Source organism: Erpetoichthys calabaricus, chromosome 1 (genome assembly GCF_900747795.2).
Source record: "Erpetoichthys calabaricus chromosome 1, fErpCal1.3, whole genome shotgun sequence".
In the NCBI taxonomy this organism is placed as follows: domain Eukaryota; kingdom Metazoa; phylum Chordata; class Cladistia; order Polypteriformes; family Polypteridae; genus Erpetoichthys; species Erpetoichthys calabaricus.
In genome coordinates this window covers 262,663,275-262,678,984 of record NC_041394.2, presented here as the reverse complement: position 1 = coordinate 262,678,984, position 15,710 = coordinate 262,663,275, and the positions used below count along the sequence as shown (strand labels likewise).

At 35.3% G+C, this 15,710-nt stretch overlaps 1 protein-coding gene across 2 annotated transcripts in view; it reads left to right on the top strand.

Moving 5' to 3' along the window:
* Nucleotides 1–15,710, top strand: part of kcp (kielin cysteine rich BMP regulator) — a 273,671-nt gene that overhangs the window by 148,588 nt on the left and 109,373 nt on the right. For both annotated transcript variants that reach the window (XM_028814659.2, XM_051930227.1), the window contains one exon: nucleotides 14,230–14,403. In XM_028814659.2, coding sequence (XP_028670492.1) covers nucleotides 14,230–14,403 — 174 coding nt within the window. The remainder of the gene's footprint in view (nucleotides 1–14,229; nucleotides 14,404–15,710) is intronic.

Here is a 15,710-nt window from a genome sequence, read left to right as displayed (position 1 = left end):
ATTTTTAAGTGTGGTGTTAATTGATCTTAAGCATGCAGAGATAATTACCATGATTATCAGCATATTTCAATGATGTTCAAAAGCACACAAAGGTATGTCTGCTGTGATTTATACTTTAAAATAGAAGCAGTGGTGAAAATTATTGAAAAGTCAGAACATTTCTTGTGTGAAGTTACAGAGCATTTTCAATTAATTTCAGATGTTCATGTCAGCCTTAAATATTGCAGTCAGCAGTGCCTTTCGTTTTTACCAAATGATAGGCATTTTAAAACTACATCTATAAAAGCTATTTGTTCATGTAAATTATTAAAATAACTGTTACCCATTTACCTTTGAGTAATGACCTCCATTTCATGAATTTTAACCCAGTGATTGACATGTAATCTCATTATTTACATAGCAATTACCGTATTAAATACATACATTATATTCACCATTTATGTGTGCTTGTGCTAAGAATGTTATGTACACCTAATACAAATATTAATACATTTATTTATTGAGCATTCTACCCATGTTCAAAGTGCTTCCCATGTTCAAAGTGCTTACACTACATACACTAAACAATAGTGTAAAAATGCATAGTAATGTAAATTTTAACCTAAACTTTAAATGAAAAAGTAAAGTAAGTAACACATTATCAATAACTTGCCTTAAAGCTAGACATATCAAAAATAAAACAAGTAAGTTTGAGTTGTATGTAGCAGAGCATAATTATGATATTATAACAATAACAGAAACCTGGCTAAAGAAAAAAGATGGAGATGAGTATAACATACAGGAATGCACATTTCTAAGGAAGGATACGCAGAACGGAAAAGGAGGTGGGGTTTCTGTTTATGTCAAACAGAATTTACAGTAAACACAAGTCCTCTTCAATTGAACCATGAGCCCCATCTTAGTGAGGACATTTGACTTTGTCTAGAAAGTATTAGGGAAAGAGGTTTTATTTTAGGAGTGTTATACACCACCCAATGCAGACAGTAATTTCAATGCTTTTTGGTAATATTAAAAAGGCAAGTTTACAGGGGGGTATTATAGTCATGGGGGACTTCAACTACCGGGATATTAACTGGGATAACCTTGAAAATAGAGGGCACAAGAGCAGGTGTTTTTAGAAGTATTTAGTGACTGTTTTTTAACACAGTATGTTAAAGCACCAACACGGGGTGAAGCCTGTCTAGATTTAGTATTTTGTAATAATCAGGATAGAATTGGGAGTGTAGAGATGGGTGAGCCACTAGGGTCAAGTAACCGTAATATAATACAAATCTCAGTGTTTTGGAAGAGTGCAGACACAAAGACTAAAACTGTCAAGTTTAACTTTAGTAAGGCAAATTCTGATAATGTGGCAATAGAGGAGCTGTGGAACAGGTTTAAAAATGTTTTGTGTATAATGCAGGACAGGTACATACCTAAATATGGACTTGATAGGAAATTAAAAAAAAAACTGCAGTGATTTAATACATAATTGTGAAAGAAGCTGCAAAGAAAAAAAACAGCTATATAACTCCAATGTGAATCGTAGGGTGTATGAGAACATGAGAGTAACCTTCAAGAAAGATATTAGGGAGGCTAAAAGGCAGTTAGAAAGGAATATAGCAGATAAAGTGAAAGATGACCCGAAGAGATTCTTTCAGTATTTTAGTAGTAAAAAAACAGACAAGGAGGAGTTGAAGTGCACCAGGGCTAGTAAAAGGGAATTAAAAATACAGACAGTGAAATAGTAGATGCTCTAAACTCACATTTTTCTTCACTTGTGAGGAAGTAGATAACCTCCAAGTGGAAAACGGAACCACTAAGGTGGTACTGAGTGAAATGGCAATTGTAGAGGGAGAAGTGCTGCCTAAGTTAAATAGGCTGAAATCAAACAAATCACCAGGACCTGATAATATATATCCTCAAGTTCTCAAGGAGATTAGCAAGTACTTATTAAAACTTAAAGCATATTTTTAGGAAGTCACTGTGCACTGAGGAAATTCTGTAGGACTGGAAAATAGGAAATATCATCTAATTATATAAAAACGGTTACCAGGCAGATCCAAGCAACTCTAGGGTAGTAAGCTTAATGTGCATCACAGTGTCAGTGATAGGACCACTTCTATTTTTGTTATATATAAATAATTTGGATAGGAGTATAAGTAACAAGCTGGTTAAGTTTGCAGATGATACCAAGCTAGGTGGATTGGCAGATAATCAAGAATACATTGAATCATTACAGAGGAATTTGGAGAACATACAGGCTTAGCCAGATTTGTGGCAGATGGTACTGAATGTCAGTAAATGTAAAGTATTAAACATAGGAGGTAAAAATGTCAGGTTTAAATACATATTGGGAGGTCTCAAAGTCTTACATACACCTTATGGGAAGGATTTTAAGAGTCGTAGTGGATTCGACACTATCAACTTCTAGACAGCATTCAGAAGACGTTACAAAGGCTAACTAAATGTTAGGTTATATAGCACAATGTGTAAATTACAAGTCCAACGAGGTTATGCTCAAGCTTTATAATATATTGGTGAGGCCGCACCCGGAGTACTGTGTGTAGTTTTGGTCAGCTTTGAACCCAGAATGCTGGATCATGTAGTCCAACCTGCAAGTAGCTACAGCTAACATTAAAGACTAAGGTGCTTGCTTTGCTCGCCTACCCCTGAGAATGGGCGATATCTTGCGGCTAGGCAGCTCAAAGAGCATCAAGGTGTTGCTCCCTTAAAAAAAGCAATTATATTTAAAGAGATAGTATACACAAGAGCATGCTGGGTGCAGGGGGAAGATGGTTTGGGGCTTAGTTATTATAGATTGAAAATCAGTTACTTGAGTATTTCACTAGAACTGTCTATTTTAAATACCAATGAATAATAAAACATAGTAAAAATGTAAAAGTAGAAGTAAAAAAGTAAAACGTAATTAAAGTAAATAAAAAATTAAATTACATTAATGCCTCATCAAAAACAATATTACAAATTACTTTATCCTCTAACTTACATTCTATAAATGTTGCTTTTTTCCATTTCTGTTCTTATATTGTTTGTTTTGCATTTTTGTTCGTTTGTTTGTTTGTTTTATTGGACGATTTTTATTATATGCAGCTTTATTTATTTCATTTTCTTTTTTGTTCTTTATCAGCTCTTGCCACTCTTTTTCTATCACAATCTAAAATTTAATGCTTTTGAATAGATAATTTGGTTTTCTGCCTTGCCATTATAACCGACTGCATTGAAGGGCGACTTAGCACTGAGAGTGCCACAGAGTGGTACAGTGAGAAGATGTGTGCAATAGGAGTAATGCTTGGGTGAGCGGTGTGGAGGGGAGTAGTCAAGGTTGCATATCAATAATAATAATATGCAATAATCTGGAATATTGCATGCAGCTTTAGTTTCCATATTGCAAATAGGAGAAAGTCAAGAAAATAGTTAATAGGCTGGTTGGAAGACTGTTGTATATAAGCTTTCATGAAAAATTGGAAAATTTAATGTGTTTTTTTCAGTTTAAGCCAATGATTCCCAAGTTCAGTCCTAGAGGGCCACAGTGGGTATTGGTTTTATTCAATCTCAATTGCTTATGTGGAAGCCAGTGCACATCTTGTTGTCTAATTTTATGGTCTGTTGGTGTTTTCATTCTCTCACATCTGGTTATTCTTTCATTGTAGAGTTTTTCATTGTAGGGAATAGTAAGCTAGATGGTAAACTAATGGTTCTTTTGTAATTTGTATCTCACTGTTAAGTGGCAGCTGCAAACAAGAAGCAATTAAAATCAGTGAATGCAGATGTGTTTAAATCTGAAACAATTAAGGTGAGTGCTAAAATCAAGCACGAAAACATTGCTTGAGCCATCACTGCTTGAACAGCAGCAGTAATTTGCCTCTGTTTAACAATATAGCCTCTAGAAAAAACCTGCAATCCCAGTGGCCCTCTTTGATGGAACTTGGCATCCCCTGTTTTAGGTAAACATAGATGAAAGAGTGACATGTTAAGAATGTCTAAAATGTTGTTGGGAGTTAGTGTTTTTTTGGGAGCTAGCAGCTCCATGTCTTTCTCTCTATTATAAAAAAAATCTTGGAAGGGAGACTAGGGAGACGAGACGTGATCTTCTCGAAAGACAATTTGACGTCCCGCGAGAGACACTTTAAAGTCACGCAAAACAAGGCAGTGAGACAACATTTAAAACAAGTTCACGGACATCTAACCTAGCAGTTGTTGGAATGCTTTTGGCAGACACGCTTCATGTGCTCCCAGCTCTTAAAACAACAACAAGCAACAAGCAGAACACGCAGCTCGACAGCAGCAGCAAGCCAGCAGATGATCCGACTGCTACTCCTTATCATGTGTTCAGCCAAACCCCCCGCTTCACAACGCGAGCAGCAGAGACGCAAAGTGGCAAAAGGACAGCTGCTGTACAGGCTTTTAAAAGATCGACGCGTAGCACGACAAGCAGAATATGCAGCTCGCCAGCAGCAGCAACAAGCCAGCAGATAATCCAACCGCTTTTCCTTAGCGTGCGTTCAGCCGCCCCCCCCCCCCCCCCCACAACGCAAGCAGCGTTATACGTCCTGTGAGAAAGACATTTAACCACACCCGGGGCTGGAAATAAAGGATAAGTACAGTATTGTTTTTACAAAAGTTTTAAAGTAAAAGTGAAAATAATACATATGTAACAATTCCCATAAAAATAACAATCTGTTTAAATTGTATATCTGGTAAACCAAACCTGGGGGTGTGCAAGTGAAGTGAGCAGGGGGCAGAGCCCCCTAGTACTTTAAAATTAGTTCTTCAGTATGAGCATGGTAGCACAGATATAGATTGGTGTAAGATAAACTTTATTACAAAGCGCAGAAAATAATTCCTAACACACACAGATATTGATAAACTAAATCAAGAAATCAGTTGTGATCATCCTTAATAATCTTAACCTTAACCATGGGAAAGGCGCTATTTAAATAAACGGTATTATTATTATTATTAAAAGTAAACAAAGACAAAATATCATAAAGAGTTGGCTTCCAGCCAGAAAAATCCGTTTACTTGACCAAGACTATGAAAAGAAAATGAGAAAAATAGGAAAGTATAAAGGACAGACAAAAAAGGATGATGTCCTTCTACAGATGTCTGGCTATTTAGCAGAAGTGCTGTTAAGAGTCCACTGGTCCAAACAAATGACAACCACTTCCTGTTAACAGTATCCTTTATAAATGGTCACTAGAAGAAGAGGAGATGAAAGTGGAGTCAGAAGTTAAATCCCTATTTTTCAGGTGTGACTTCCTACACTCTAAGGATGGAAGCGGGAGTAATGTTGGTGACTGTGCTAAATCACTATCTGACTTGTGTATTAGACAACTTGCCATCTGCTATTTCTGGGTTATATTGCACTCAAAAACCAGTGGAAATCTGTATCCTACAATTTTTGGTGTAGTAAAGTGTGTCTTAATAGTAAAAGAAGGTGACTTAATCTGAGATGACTTGACTCTTAATTGAGTTCTACAACGCATCAAATCTGCCACCATGTCAGATGAGGGCAGTGTTGAATAAAAATGGTTGTGCTGTTTTAATACATTATAGAAATTAAATTTATGTGATATTTAAGCTGTTAGCATTCTTCTGGGATATATCAGTTATTATTGATAACACCAAACAATTTACCAGAAATATAGTAAGTCATCTCTGTGAAGTTTTTAGATCTTTAGATTTGGTACACTGCCTTTGCATAGAGTATAATTTCATCATGTTTAATCTTTTCTGAAAATGCAATTCATTTCTGAAATTAAAAACAAGTGATTTTGCTGGTGTTGCTGTTTCAGGCTGCCCATAGGCTTTCAGCATATATAAGTGATTACATAGCTGACAAATCAGTTGTAATGGAAAATTACATAGCATTCTAAGAAAGCAAATATGAAATCATAATCCTCTTTGCAGACAATTAAAATACCAATTTCTCTTGTTTTATTTCTAAGTCTTCTTTGTTTTAGCTATTATTTTAGCTTATTTCACTCTCTTGATTAAAGCTAGTCATTATCTGTTCAGTTTCAACATCTGATCATCATTTACTAAGCTTTTCTCCATGAACTTTACAGTGTAACCCAAAAAATCCTCCTTTGACCAGTACATTATATTTCTTTTGAAATAGCATAATGAATGAGAGGTCACCTCAGTTTCATTAAGGACTTAAGCAGTTTTTTAAAAATATATTAGAGTTTTTGTAACTTTAGAATTTAATAATAAATTATAATTCTTTTTGCAGGAAGTTAAGACTATAGGTAGTGAAAAATTGTGTTACTTTTATAAAGCTAAAATCTATTTCAGTGTTCTTATAACTTTTTTGCATTATTTCTGGGTAATTTACTTTTTGATGTAATTATATTTTAATTACTTATAAATAAATAGCATGATAACCAAGCAAGAAAACCCAGGGTTTCCAGTTTGCCACTGATTAACATAACTGAACTATAGAAGTTCGCATTGTTCTTTCCTTTGACTTCTACTTGCATGTGCCAAGTAGTTAATTTCAATTATTTGTACTAAGATACCTCTTATATCCTTATTGATTTCTAGTATATTTACCTTTATAAGACCATTAAGATGATAGAATGATATAATTTTAGAAATTTGGAGAGTTAATGTCTATCCTGGCACCTCTGAGCACATGGCAACAAGCAGTCGTAAACAGGGTGCTTATTCTATTGCAAATACCTTCACTCACTTAGAGTCAGATTAGAGGTGGTAAATAGCTAAGGTTCCAAAGGTAAAACTTAAACAGAAGGAACAACAAAGTCCATATAGGACTCAATGCTGGGACAATGGAGCTGACACAGCACTGTCAATCATAGGACACTCTTCCACCCACAATAGAGTACCATCACTTGATAATTCTAAGCCTCTACACAATTTTTAAAACTAATATTTTTCATTTATTTATGCAGATTTCAGTCTAGTACTTCACATGGCTTAACCTCCCCAGAAAGATAAGAATTAAAGACTTACACATCTGATGCTAATTTTACAGCTTTATGATAGAAATCTGCATTTGTGAATTGGGTTGTTCTGTATATTTTAATTTATATACTATTTTTTCAATTTCAAATGAATTGCCATATGTTTTAGTACAATGAAATTTTTAGATGTAGCCTCTAACAGACTAATGACAGTAGTACCATACAAACAATACATAATAAATGTAAATACAGATGGTAAATACAAAATCATTCATTAATTAAAAGTAACATCAGATGATATATACAGAAAACAGTAATACATTAGTCAGTAAAACTGCCTGTTGAGTAGCCTTCTGACCTGAGAGAAAAACTAAAGTGTCGGTGAGCTTTTCTGGCAATATCTGAGATATGTCGTGTTCCCTTAAGGCAATCAGTGATAGTGACTCCAAAATGTAAAGCTCTCAATCACAGGACAGGCTTTAACTTTTCTGTACACTTGTCATAGACTGTATTTTAAAAAAGTAATTCATAGATGATTTAATTTTTTCCACATACTTGCTATATTAGCTGAAAGTATAACTTAAAGGTAATGAACAGTTCATTTTGCCAGTAAGGTTACCAACACAAATATGTTGTAAATATAGGAGCAAAATGTTAACTGCTCTAAAGTTCAGGGTGACTTTGACACGTGGTGAGTTGTCTTGGCTATCATGCACAGTAAAAGCGCTGGTTTTTTGTTGTTGTTTGCTCACTGGCTTGGTGTATGGACGCACGCTAAAAGTGATCCCTACTCTGAGCTAGAGCAAGGACCTGTTAAGCAGCATCTGTTTCATTAAATTCAATGCAAATTTATTGCTGAATAATTCTGGATAATGTTAATTATTAAAGGCTTCCTCAAGGATATCTTTGTCATGGACTAGTTTTTACCCACGTGGCAGAACCCAGTTAAGGAATACTCCACTCAAAAATGATATTTTCTTATGTTACTTACCCCCATGTAGTTTCTAGCGGGTGCTAAGAAAAAGTTTTAATCACATGTTTTTATAATATAATGCAAGCAATAAATAATGCTGTACAATAGCAAACAATGTGACAATATCCATGGGAATAAAATCGTGTATTTCATTGCATATATCAGTTATCCTGTCCAAACGTGCAAAACATGCATTTTGGTAAAGTAAAAAAATCATAAACAGGAAACTAGTATCATGTCTTCATCTCAAAAGCTCAGTCTCACTGGAATTGGGTCCACAAAGCATCTGCAGTGAAGAACATAAGAAATATGCCAGATATATTGAGAAAAATTAACCACCATTTTATATTAATTTATAATCCATATTTACATGTGCATGAATGCAGCTCATTGATTAGCAATGTTTATTTAATGCAAAGTTTCAGACTGCTGTAAACGTTAAAAAATGTTTTTTAGTTTAACTAGATGACAGCTTGCTTTGTGCAGTCCTATGTTCATAAACACAGTATCAAGGGCACTGTTTTTTAATTTAAAGCATAATATGAAATAATCTGACTTCCATGAATTTAGACTTTAGGGTCAAATTTAATTTCTGGACCTAATTAACATTTTGTGTTCAAAATCATTGCATTCAGATAAAATCAGGTTATAGCACGAACTGAATTTTTAATTTAGTTTCATTAAATAGGATTGCTTGTCATTTGAATCTAATATAGTGTAGAATTAGTCAGACAAGTTGAGATCCTGTTAATAAAAATTGCAAGAAAGTTATCTCATTTGTTTTACTTAACTTAATTTAAGTATAATCCCTCATATACACCTCATATACAGACACAGAAACCAATCGATTTATCTATGTGCAGTAACATAGCATCTCTACTTCTGGAAAACAGGCAAGTGATCTGTCTTTACTTGAATTAGTGAGTTTATTATTCTCAGTTTTTGAGAATGCAATTTCTCTGTGAATATTGAAATAAACACTATTGGACTTTGTCCATAACGTCTGCCACTTGAATTTAATCAAGTTTATGTGACATTAACTTGCATTCCACCCAATGCTGATTAATAGTTGCTCTCGAAATGGTTTATGATATATTACAAAAACTTGAAATGAAAGCATAGAGTTTATTTAAAACCATGATTAGTGATTTTAATTTATGTTAACTGCAATCTTTGTTACCACACTATCATCAGTATACTGATTAATACAAGAACTTACAAAATACTGCTAGGAAAATATAATTGGGGGTTATGAATGCCATCAAAGAGCAGCTGTAGACCATGGCATCATTTACTTATTACCACAATACAGCAACAGCAAGTAAAACTGAAGAAACCACTCATAAGAGATGAACTGACAGAATAGCAATGACTGAAATTTGTAGACAAACACTGAATGATGTGTCATATACTGCAATTATGTTTATGAATTTCTGTTAGATAGTGACAGTTGACAAGAGCACTGACTGGGTATTTGGCATGAAAATAGCATGGGTAATGAAAGTTATTTAAACACTTGTTTTAGAAAACAGCATACTGACTGGGACAATAAGGTGGAGACAGTGATGATATGTAGAGAAGGATCAACTAAACAAAATAAAATAAACGGACAGAAAAGCAAGGCAATAAGAATCATGATAGTAATCCATTGGTCTGGAAAGGTTTGAAAGTGATCTCAGCATATAATACTAAAAAGGAGATCATCTTTAGAGCAGACAGGAACCTAGTGCTCTTCACCCATGTGCTAAATTGATTTTATTTAAGGTTTAAAAGTCACAGTTTGTTGTCAAGGGGAGATGCTGTGGAAAAAATAAACTTTTTTTCTGTAATGCAGTATAGTATAGCAGAAGTGGAGAAATCTCTGAAGCAGGTCAAAATTAATAGAGCTATGGAGCCAGATGACATATCAATGCAGCTTTTGAAGATCTTTTAGAGCCACCCCCCTCTGCTTTTTCAGTTGCTTTTTGAATGTTCCCTGAACAGTGGTATTGCATCCTTTAGGTTGGCTGACTTGAATTTTAATAATTCTAGTAAAAAGTATAGAAAGCAACGGTTGTGCAAACAAGAGTTTTATGGTGACATCATAAAATAGCAGATTTATGTGGCTCAGTATTAGTTAATTCAAAAGACTGCAACCTCAAGCTGCTCTAAAAGGTCAATTTCTTCACTTTACATGATTTCCGTTCAATAAGTTTCCTATTGTTTTCATGCATCAGCCTACACCTTAATCAAATCATTACACATTTTCTTTATAAATAAGTCTGCTAAATTTGAAATATTTATTTTTATACTGTGATGGACGGCTGGCAGCTCAACCCTCCTGGGATGCCCCAACAATGAAAGGATGGGGGGAGGCAGCTACTTTTGGACACTACCTCCCCCAAGACGCTAGATGGCAGCTCCCCTGGAGTATAGCAGTGCTCCGGAATTCCCACAGGTCATCCTGGGACTTGGAGTTTTCTATCACAGCCCTGTTGGGTGCCGCCAGGAGGTGCTACAGAAGTCGTGCTTCCCTTATAGCCTGGAAGTACTGTCGAGTCATGAGGACGGAAGCCCTGAAGTACTTCCAGGCTGAAGAAGAAACCTAAGTTTCCCATCTGACCCGGAAGTGCGGATGAGTCACGTGATCGGAAGAACGGAAGCACTTCCGGGTCAAAGACTATTTAAAGGACTGCTAGGAAGCCAGCAAGTGAGCCGGAGTCAGGAGGAGTAGAACAGATCTTGCTGGGAGGTGTGGAGGAAAGAGAATTTTGTTAATGTATTGTTTATTTAATTGTTTATGGTAGGTGTAGTTCTTGAAAGGCACTGTGAAGAAGGAAACATAATTAAAAGAACTTCTTTGTGCTTTTACCCTGTGTCTCCTTATCTGTCTGTTGGTCAGTGATCTCTAGCATTCAAAATACATTAAAACATACCATATGTATTCAGGGTTTAAAGGGTGTCTGAGAAATTGTTTATTTTTTATTTTTGTTAACAAGGGGGCTCTACCAACCCCTGGGGGCAGGCACTGGGCACCTGCTATATTGCAGCTGAGCATCTTGAAGGGTGTTTGGAGGTCCCCTCTGTTAGAAAAAGTGATTCTATTTAAAGATAAGAGTATTTATAAAGAAGAGTATGCAGGGCGTGGGAGGAAGACTGTTTGGGCATTAGTTATTATAGGTAGAAAATCAGTTACTTGAGTATTTCACTACAACAGTCAATTTTAAATACCAATGAATAACAAAGCATAGTAAAAAGTCAAAGTAAAAAAGTCAAAGTAAAAAATAAAACGTAATAAAAAGTAAATAAAAAATTAAATTACATTAATGCCTCAATAAAAAAACAATATTATTAATTACTTATCCTCTAACTTACTTTCTATAAATTTTGCTTTATTACTTTTCTGTTCGCTGATTGTTTGGGATATTTTTCTCTTTCTCATTTATTGGACGATTCTCTTTGTTCTTCATTTTATTATATGCAGCTGTTTTTTGTTCATTTTCTTTTTTTCGATGTTCATTATCAGCTCTTGCTGCTGTCTTTCTATCACAATCTAAAATTCAACATTCTTGAATAGATAATTTGCTTTCCTGCCTTGCCATTATAACCAGCTGTGTTGAAATGCGAGTTAGCAGCACTGAGAGTGTCACAAGGTGGTGTGAGCAATAGGAATAATGATTGGGAGAGTAGTGTGGAGGAGAGCGGTCAAGGCTGAATAACACGGACATGATAGAAAACGTTTTTAATATAATAGAGAGATAAACATAATGCTCTTTAGCTTTTGGTTAACAAAGTTTGTTATAATAATGTACAATGCAAAATGTATAGACAACAAATAAAAACACTTATTGTGAATATACTGTAGATCCTACATGATCTTAATTACCATATTTAGCATTAAACCAAAAAATAATAGAAGAATAAAGAAGAACAGCTTATTTACATTTAAGTCCTCCATATTGGGCAATCCATCTGAGAATGGATACTGCCACATCTATTAGTTGACATACAATTTATACAATTTTTTTTTTCTTCAGATATATGTTGTAAATAAAAGAGAAGAACACAGAAAAAGGTTTAGGGTAGCCACCCCATATGCTTGAAGATTTAGCAAGAAAAGAGTTTTTGCAGTCACTATATGTGTTGTGAGAGCTCACCCGAACACCATCAGACAGACACCAGCACTTTATAAAACACACGTTCATTAAACTGAAATAGTTCCACACAGCACACAGTGCCCCTGCACCCCTACACACAGGCTCCTTCAATGTTTGTCGGCCGCATCTCTTCCTCCAGCCACTGGAGCTTCATCCTGCTCCAGCTCCCAACTCTAGCTCCCCGACTGTAGGAAGGCGGCCCCTTTTATATTCACCCGGTTGTGCTCCAAGTGCTTGCTGATGTTCTTCCGGCGGCACTTCCTGGTATGGTGGAAGTGCCGCAGTAGCACCCGGAAGCACTCCAGGCATCCCTGGAAGGTCTTTCCTCCATGCTTCCCAGGTGTGATGGAAGTGCAGATCTCCTGGTCTCCAAGCTGTTCGGGGTGCACCCTCGTGGTGGCCATGAGCCCCAATGGGTTTCGAGCCTCCTCGTTCCATCCCTGTGGTCCTTTCACTAACCAGGGCGGTTGCCCCCTCGTGGCCCAAGGAACATATAGACCGCCTCCCAGTCCTTCCAGGCATCCCGGCTGGGGCTGCCCCCCAGCCTCGTGCCAAAATGTTTAACTCTCTTTTATTGTTTTCCTGTTAGTTTGCCTTTTTTCTTTGGATGCTGTTCTGTTAATGACAGCTAACAAGGAGTTGAGTAGACACCAGGAGAGACATAACTGAATGCTGAAAGGCTGTTGCTAACTCAGCGTCAGTGTCACTAGTGAGGCCATTAAGAAATAACAGCTTAAAGAACTAGAACACCTGCAAAATAAGTTGTTAAGCCATGATGATGGTAAAAATGTTTCAACTGAAATCATGATGATGATGAAAATGCTTTAAATCCAGGAAAAAATACTAAATTATCCCAATATAATCCCAATTAATGCTTGCTAAATAACAATTAAAATTTAGCAAAACAAATTTTTATAATTTTTTTATTGACATTATAATATAAAATTTAGGCAGGAGTTCCATAAAAATGCATGATTGGTATGAAAAAAATGACAGGGTGAACCCAGGACTGAACTTGAGAACCACTGCTTTAAAATACCTGGAAAACAAGAAAAATTGTGATAAATGAAATAACAAAGAAAAAATGAACTGTCTGCTTAATATTTACCAAGTAAAACACTTTGCTGTAGATAAAGTAAAATGGCACCATGACTGATGTGTGAAATTGCTAAATTAGAACCCACACATATAAAGGCAGATGTTAAACCACTGAACCCAACTTTAGACGAGATTAATTTTATGAGTCTGGTAACTGAATCACTGCAGCAGTCATGCCATCAAAAAAAGCAAAATAAATGCTGAATAAATTGAATAGTAAAATAACATTCTCAACAGTCAAATCTGACAGAATTATTTTACTACTAAAGTATGAAAAACGTTTCTGTTTTAGCAACATGTTTACAGTTTATTGTAGAAATGGAACAAACGTGAAATACATGTGTTCCAAATAACGATCTATTATTTCCACTCTAAAACTCCAGCACTTCACTCCCAGATAATCAACGCATGAGCTGGGAGAACTTTGTGCACGTTCTGCAGCAGTGGGGGGGATGGAATAGCAGGCTGCTTTGCTGCTTGTCTTTATCGGCACATTTACAGGACAAAAGACTCTGACAGAGAGTTGCGATGGGATTTAAGGTGAGCCGGATCTACGAGTTTTTTCGTAGGCTCTGGTAATTCTAGTGTTAAGTAAGTATTGCAGAAAATTGAGTGTATTCTCTCAGACAATACTCACCCACTATATTAAAAATTCCAGCCATTGCTACCAGGTCACAATTTCGGGGTTCCAAAGACGAAAAGCAACCAGTTTGAATACTACTTCATCCCTTTTGCTATTAATCTTCTAAACAAAGTTATATTTAATAAACATTCACAGGCTTAAGTCATGGATGTTCAGTTACCTTTCATGTCAATCATTAGTCTTAATGTTGGTTTAATTTTTATAAGTAATGTACATGCTCTGTTATTATATCTTAAATATTATGCTCACTGCTAGATTTTAAATTTACAAAGTTTATGTATGACGGTTGAGTTCTTGTTTTTGAATGTTATGCTATGGCCTCTCTGTAAAAACTGCTGAAAAACCAAATTTTCCTCTTGGAACAATAACCTTGATTTGGATCCAGGCAGCTTATTTTTAATAAGTCAATTTGCAGTATATTGAAAAGAATATATATTGTGTTCTGTTTTTTAGATTGCACATTTGAAAATCGTGTGTTTGTGGATGGAGAGAAATTTCCTAATCCATTAAATCCCTGTCAGGAGTGTATCTGTGTAAATGGCCATGTGAACTGTGAAAACAGGGACTGCCCTGGTGCAGTTTGTACATATCCAATGCCAGGAACCTGTTGCAGAAACAACTGTAATGGTAAGAAATACTCATCTGACAAAAATGGCAACATTTTCATCTGCTGTATATCAATGACACCAGCAACCTTAGGGATATTCTCTTTTATTGATATTAGCTTTTTGATTATTTATTTATTATTGATTGATATTATAGACTATTAAGTCATCTTTGGCAGTGGTAAACACCAAAGTTGGCCTGGTGTTTACAGAAGAGTCTGAGTGACTTTCTGCCCAAAACTAACACTTCTAAAATAAAAAAAAAACATTTTTAGTACTGTATTGTTACCTTCTGTAAACATAACCATGCAGATGGAGGGTGTGTATAGAAAAATCAGTTTTTGAAGTGTGGTCTTTATTAATTAGTTCATGCTGTAAGATGTTTTGAGCTTCAATGGGTAATGAAAGCAATAAAAGTATTTTTGTAGCCATGTTACCAAGAATAAGCATTTTATTTTAATGTATTGAAATGAAGTATATGTTAAATTAGTCAACCTTAGATGTATATTATACTAAATGTTGGACAGAATTTTGAAAGAACACAGCATCAGATATTGCAAATTAGTATAACAGACAGATAAATTGATGAATAGAATAGGATAGATATACTGCATCAATAAATACAATAGATTTTTTTAATAGAGGGACACATTTTTATTGATCCCTGCAAGAAAATGTATAACATTAAAATACTCATATTCTTTATTAGGAAAGGTATTTTATTAAGATTACAAATGTACACCAGATGGCTCCAGATTCCATAGAATATCCTAAAATAGGTAGATGTAAGCAAGTGTAAAAATTAGTAATGTGCCATATTAACTGTCAGTTAAAATATTAAACCAGTAGGTAATTTCACTTCCATTTTCATTGCTTTATCCTCTTAAAGATTACTGTGGAAACATGCTGACCTGGATTGACCAAGCAACATTTTCCTTAGCCACACTCTTTATGTACTGTTTAGGAATTTCTAGGAATTCTAAGCAAACTTGGAATTACAGTTCATCCTATGTGCTATATGCTTCTTTTAGTGAGCCATGGTTTATGCACATCTTATGGTGTTCACCGGTTCGCATTCTCATTATGTGCCAAAATCACTTTGGCTGGACAGTATTAAAGATGGTGGCATGCTAGTCCTGACATCCAAGATTGTGGATCTCAAATGAAAACATTTCTAGTTCTAGACAGAAGTAGTTCTGTCTAAGGTAGTTGCAAGCCTTTTTTTGTGCATTTTGGTTATCATTTTAACTTTTGTGTTTTACTTTGTTTGATTGTTTAGGCTCAGACTCATGCACATGTATATTACTTGTTTGCCCTTTCATCTTTGTT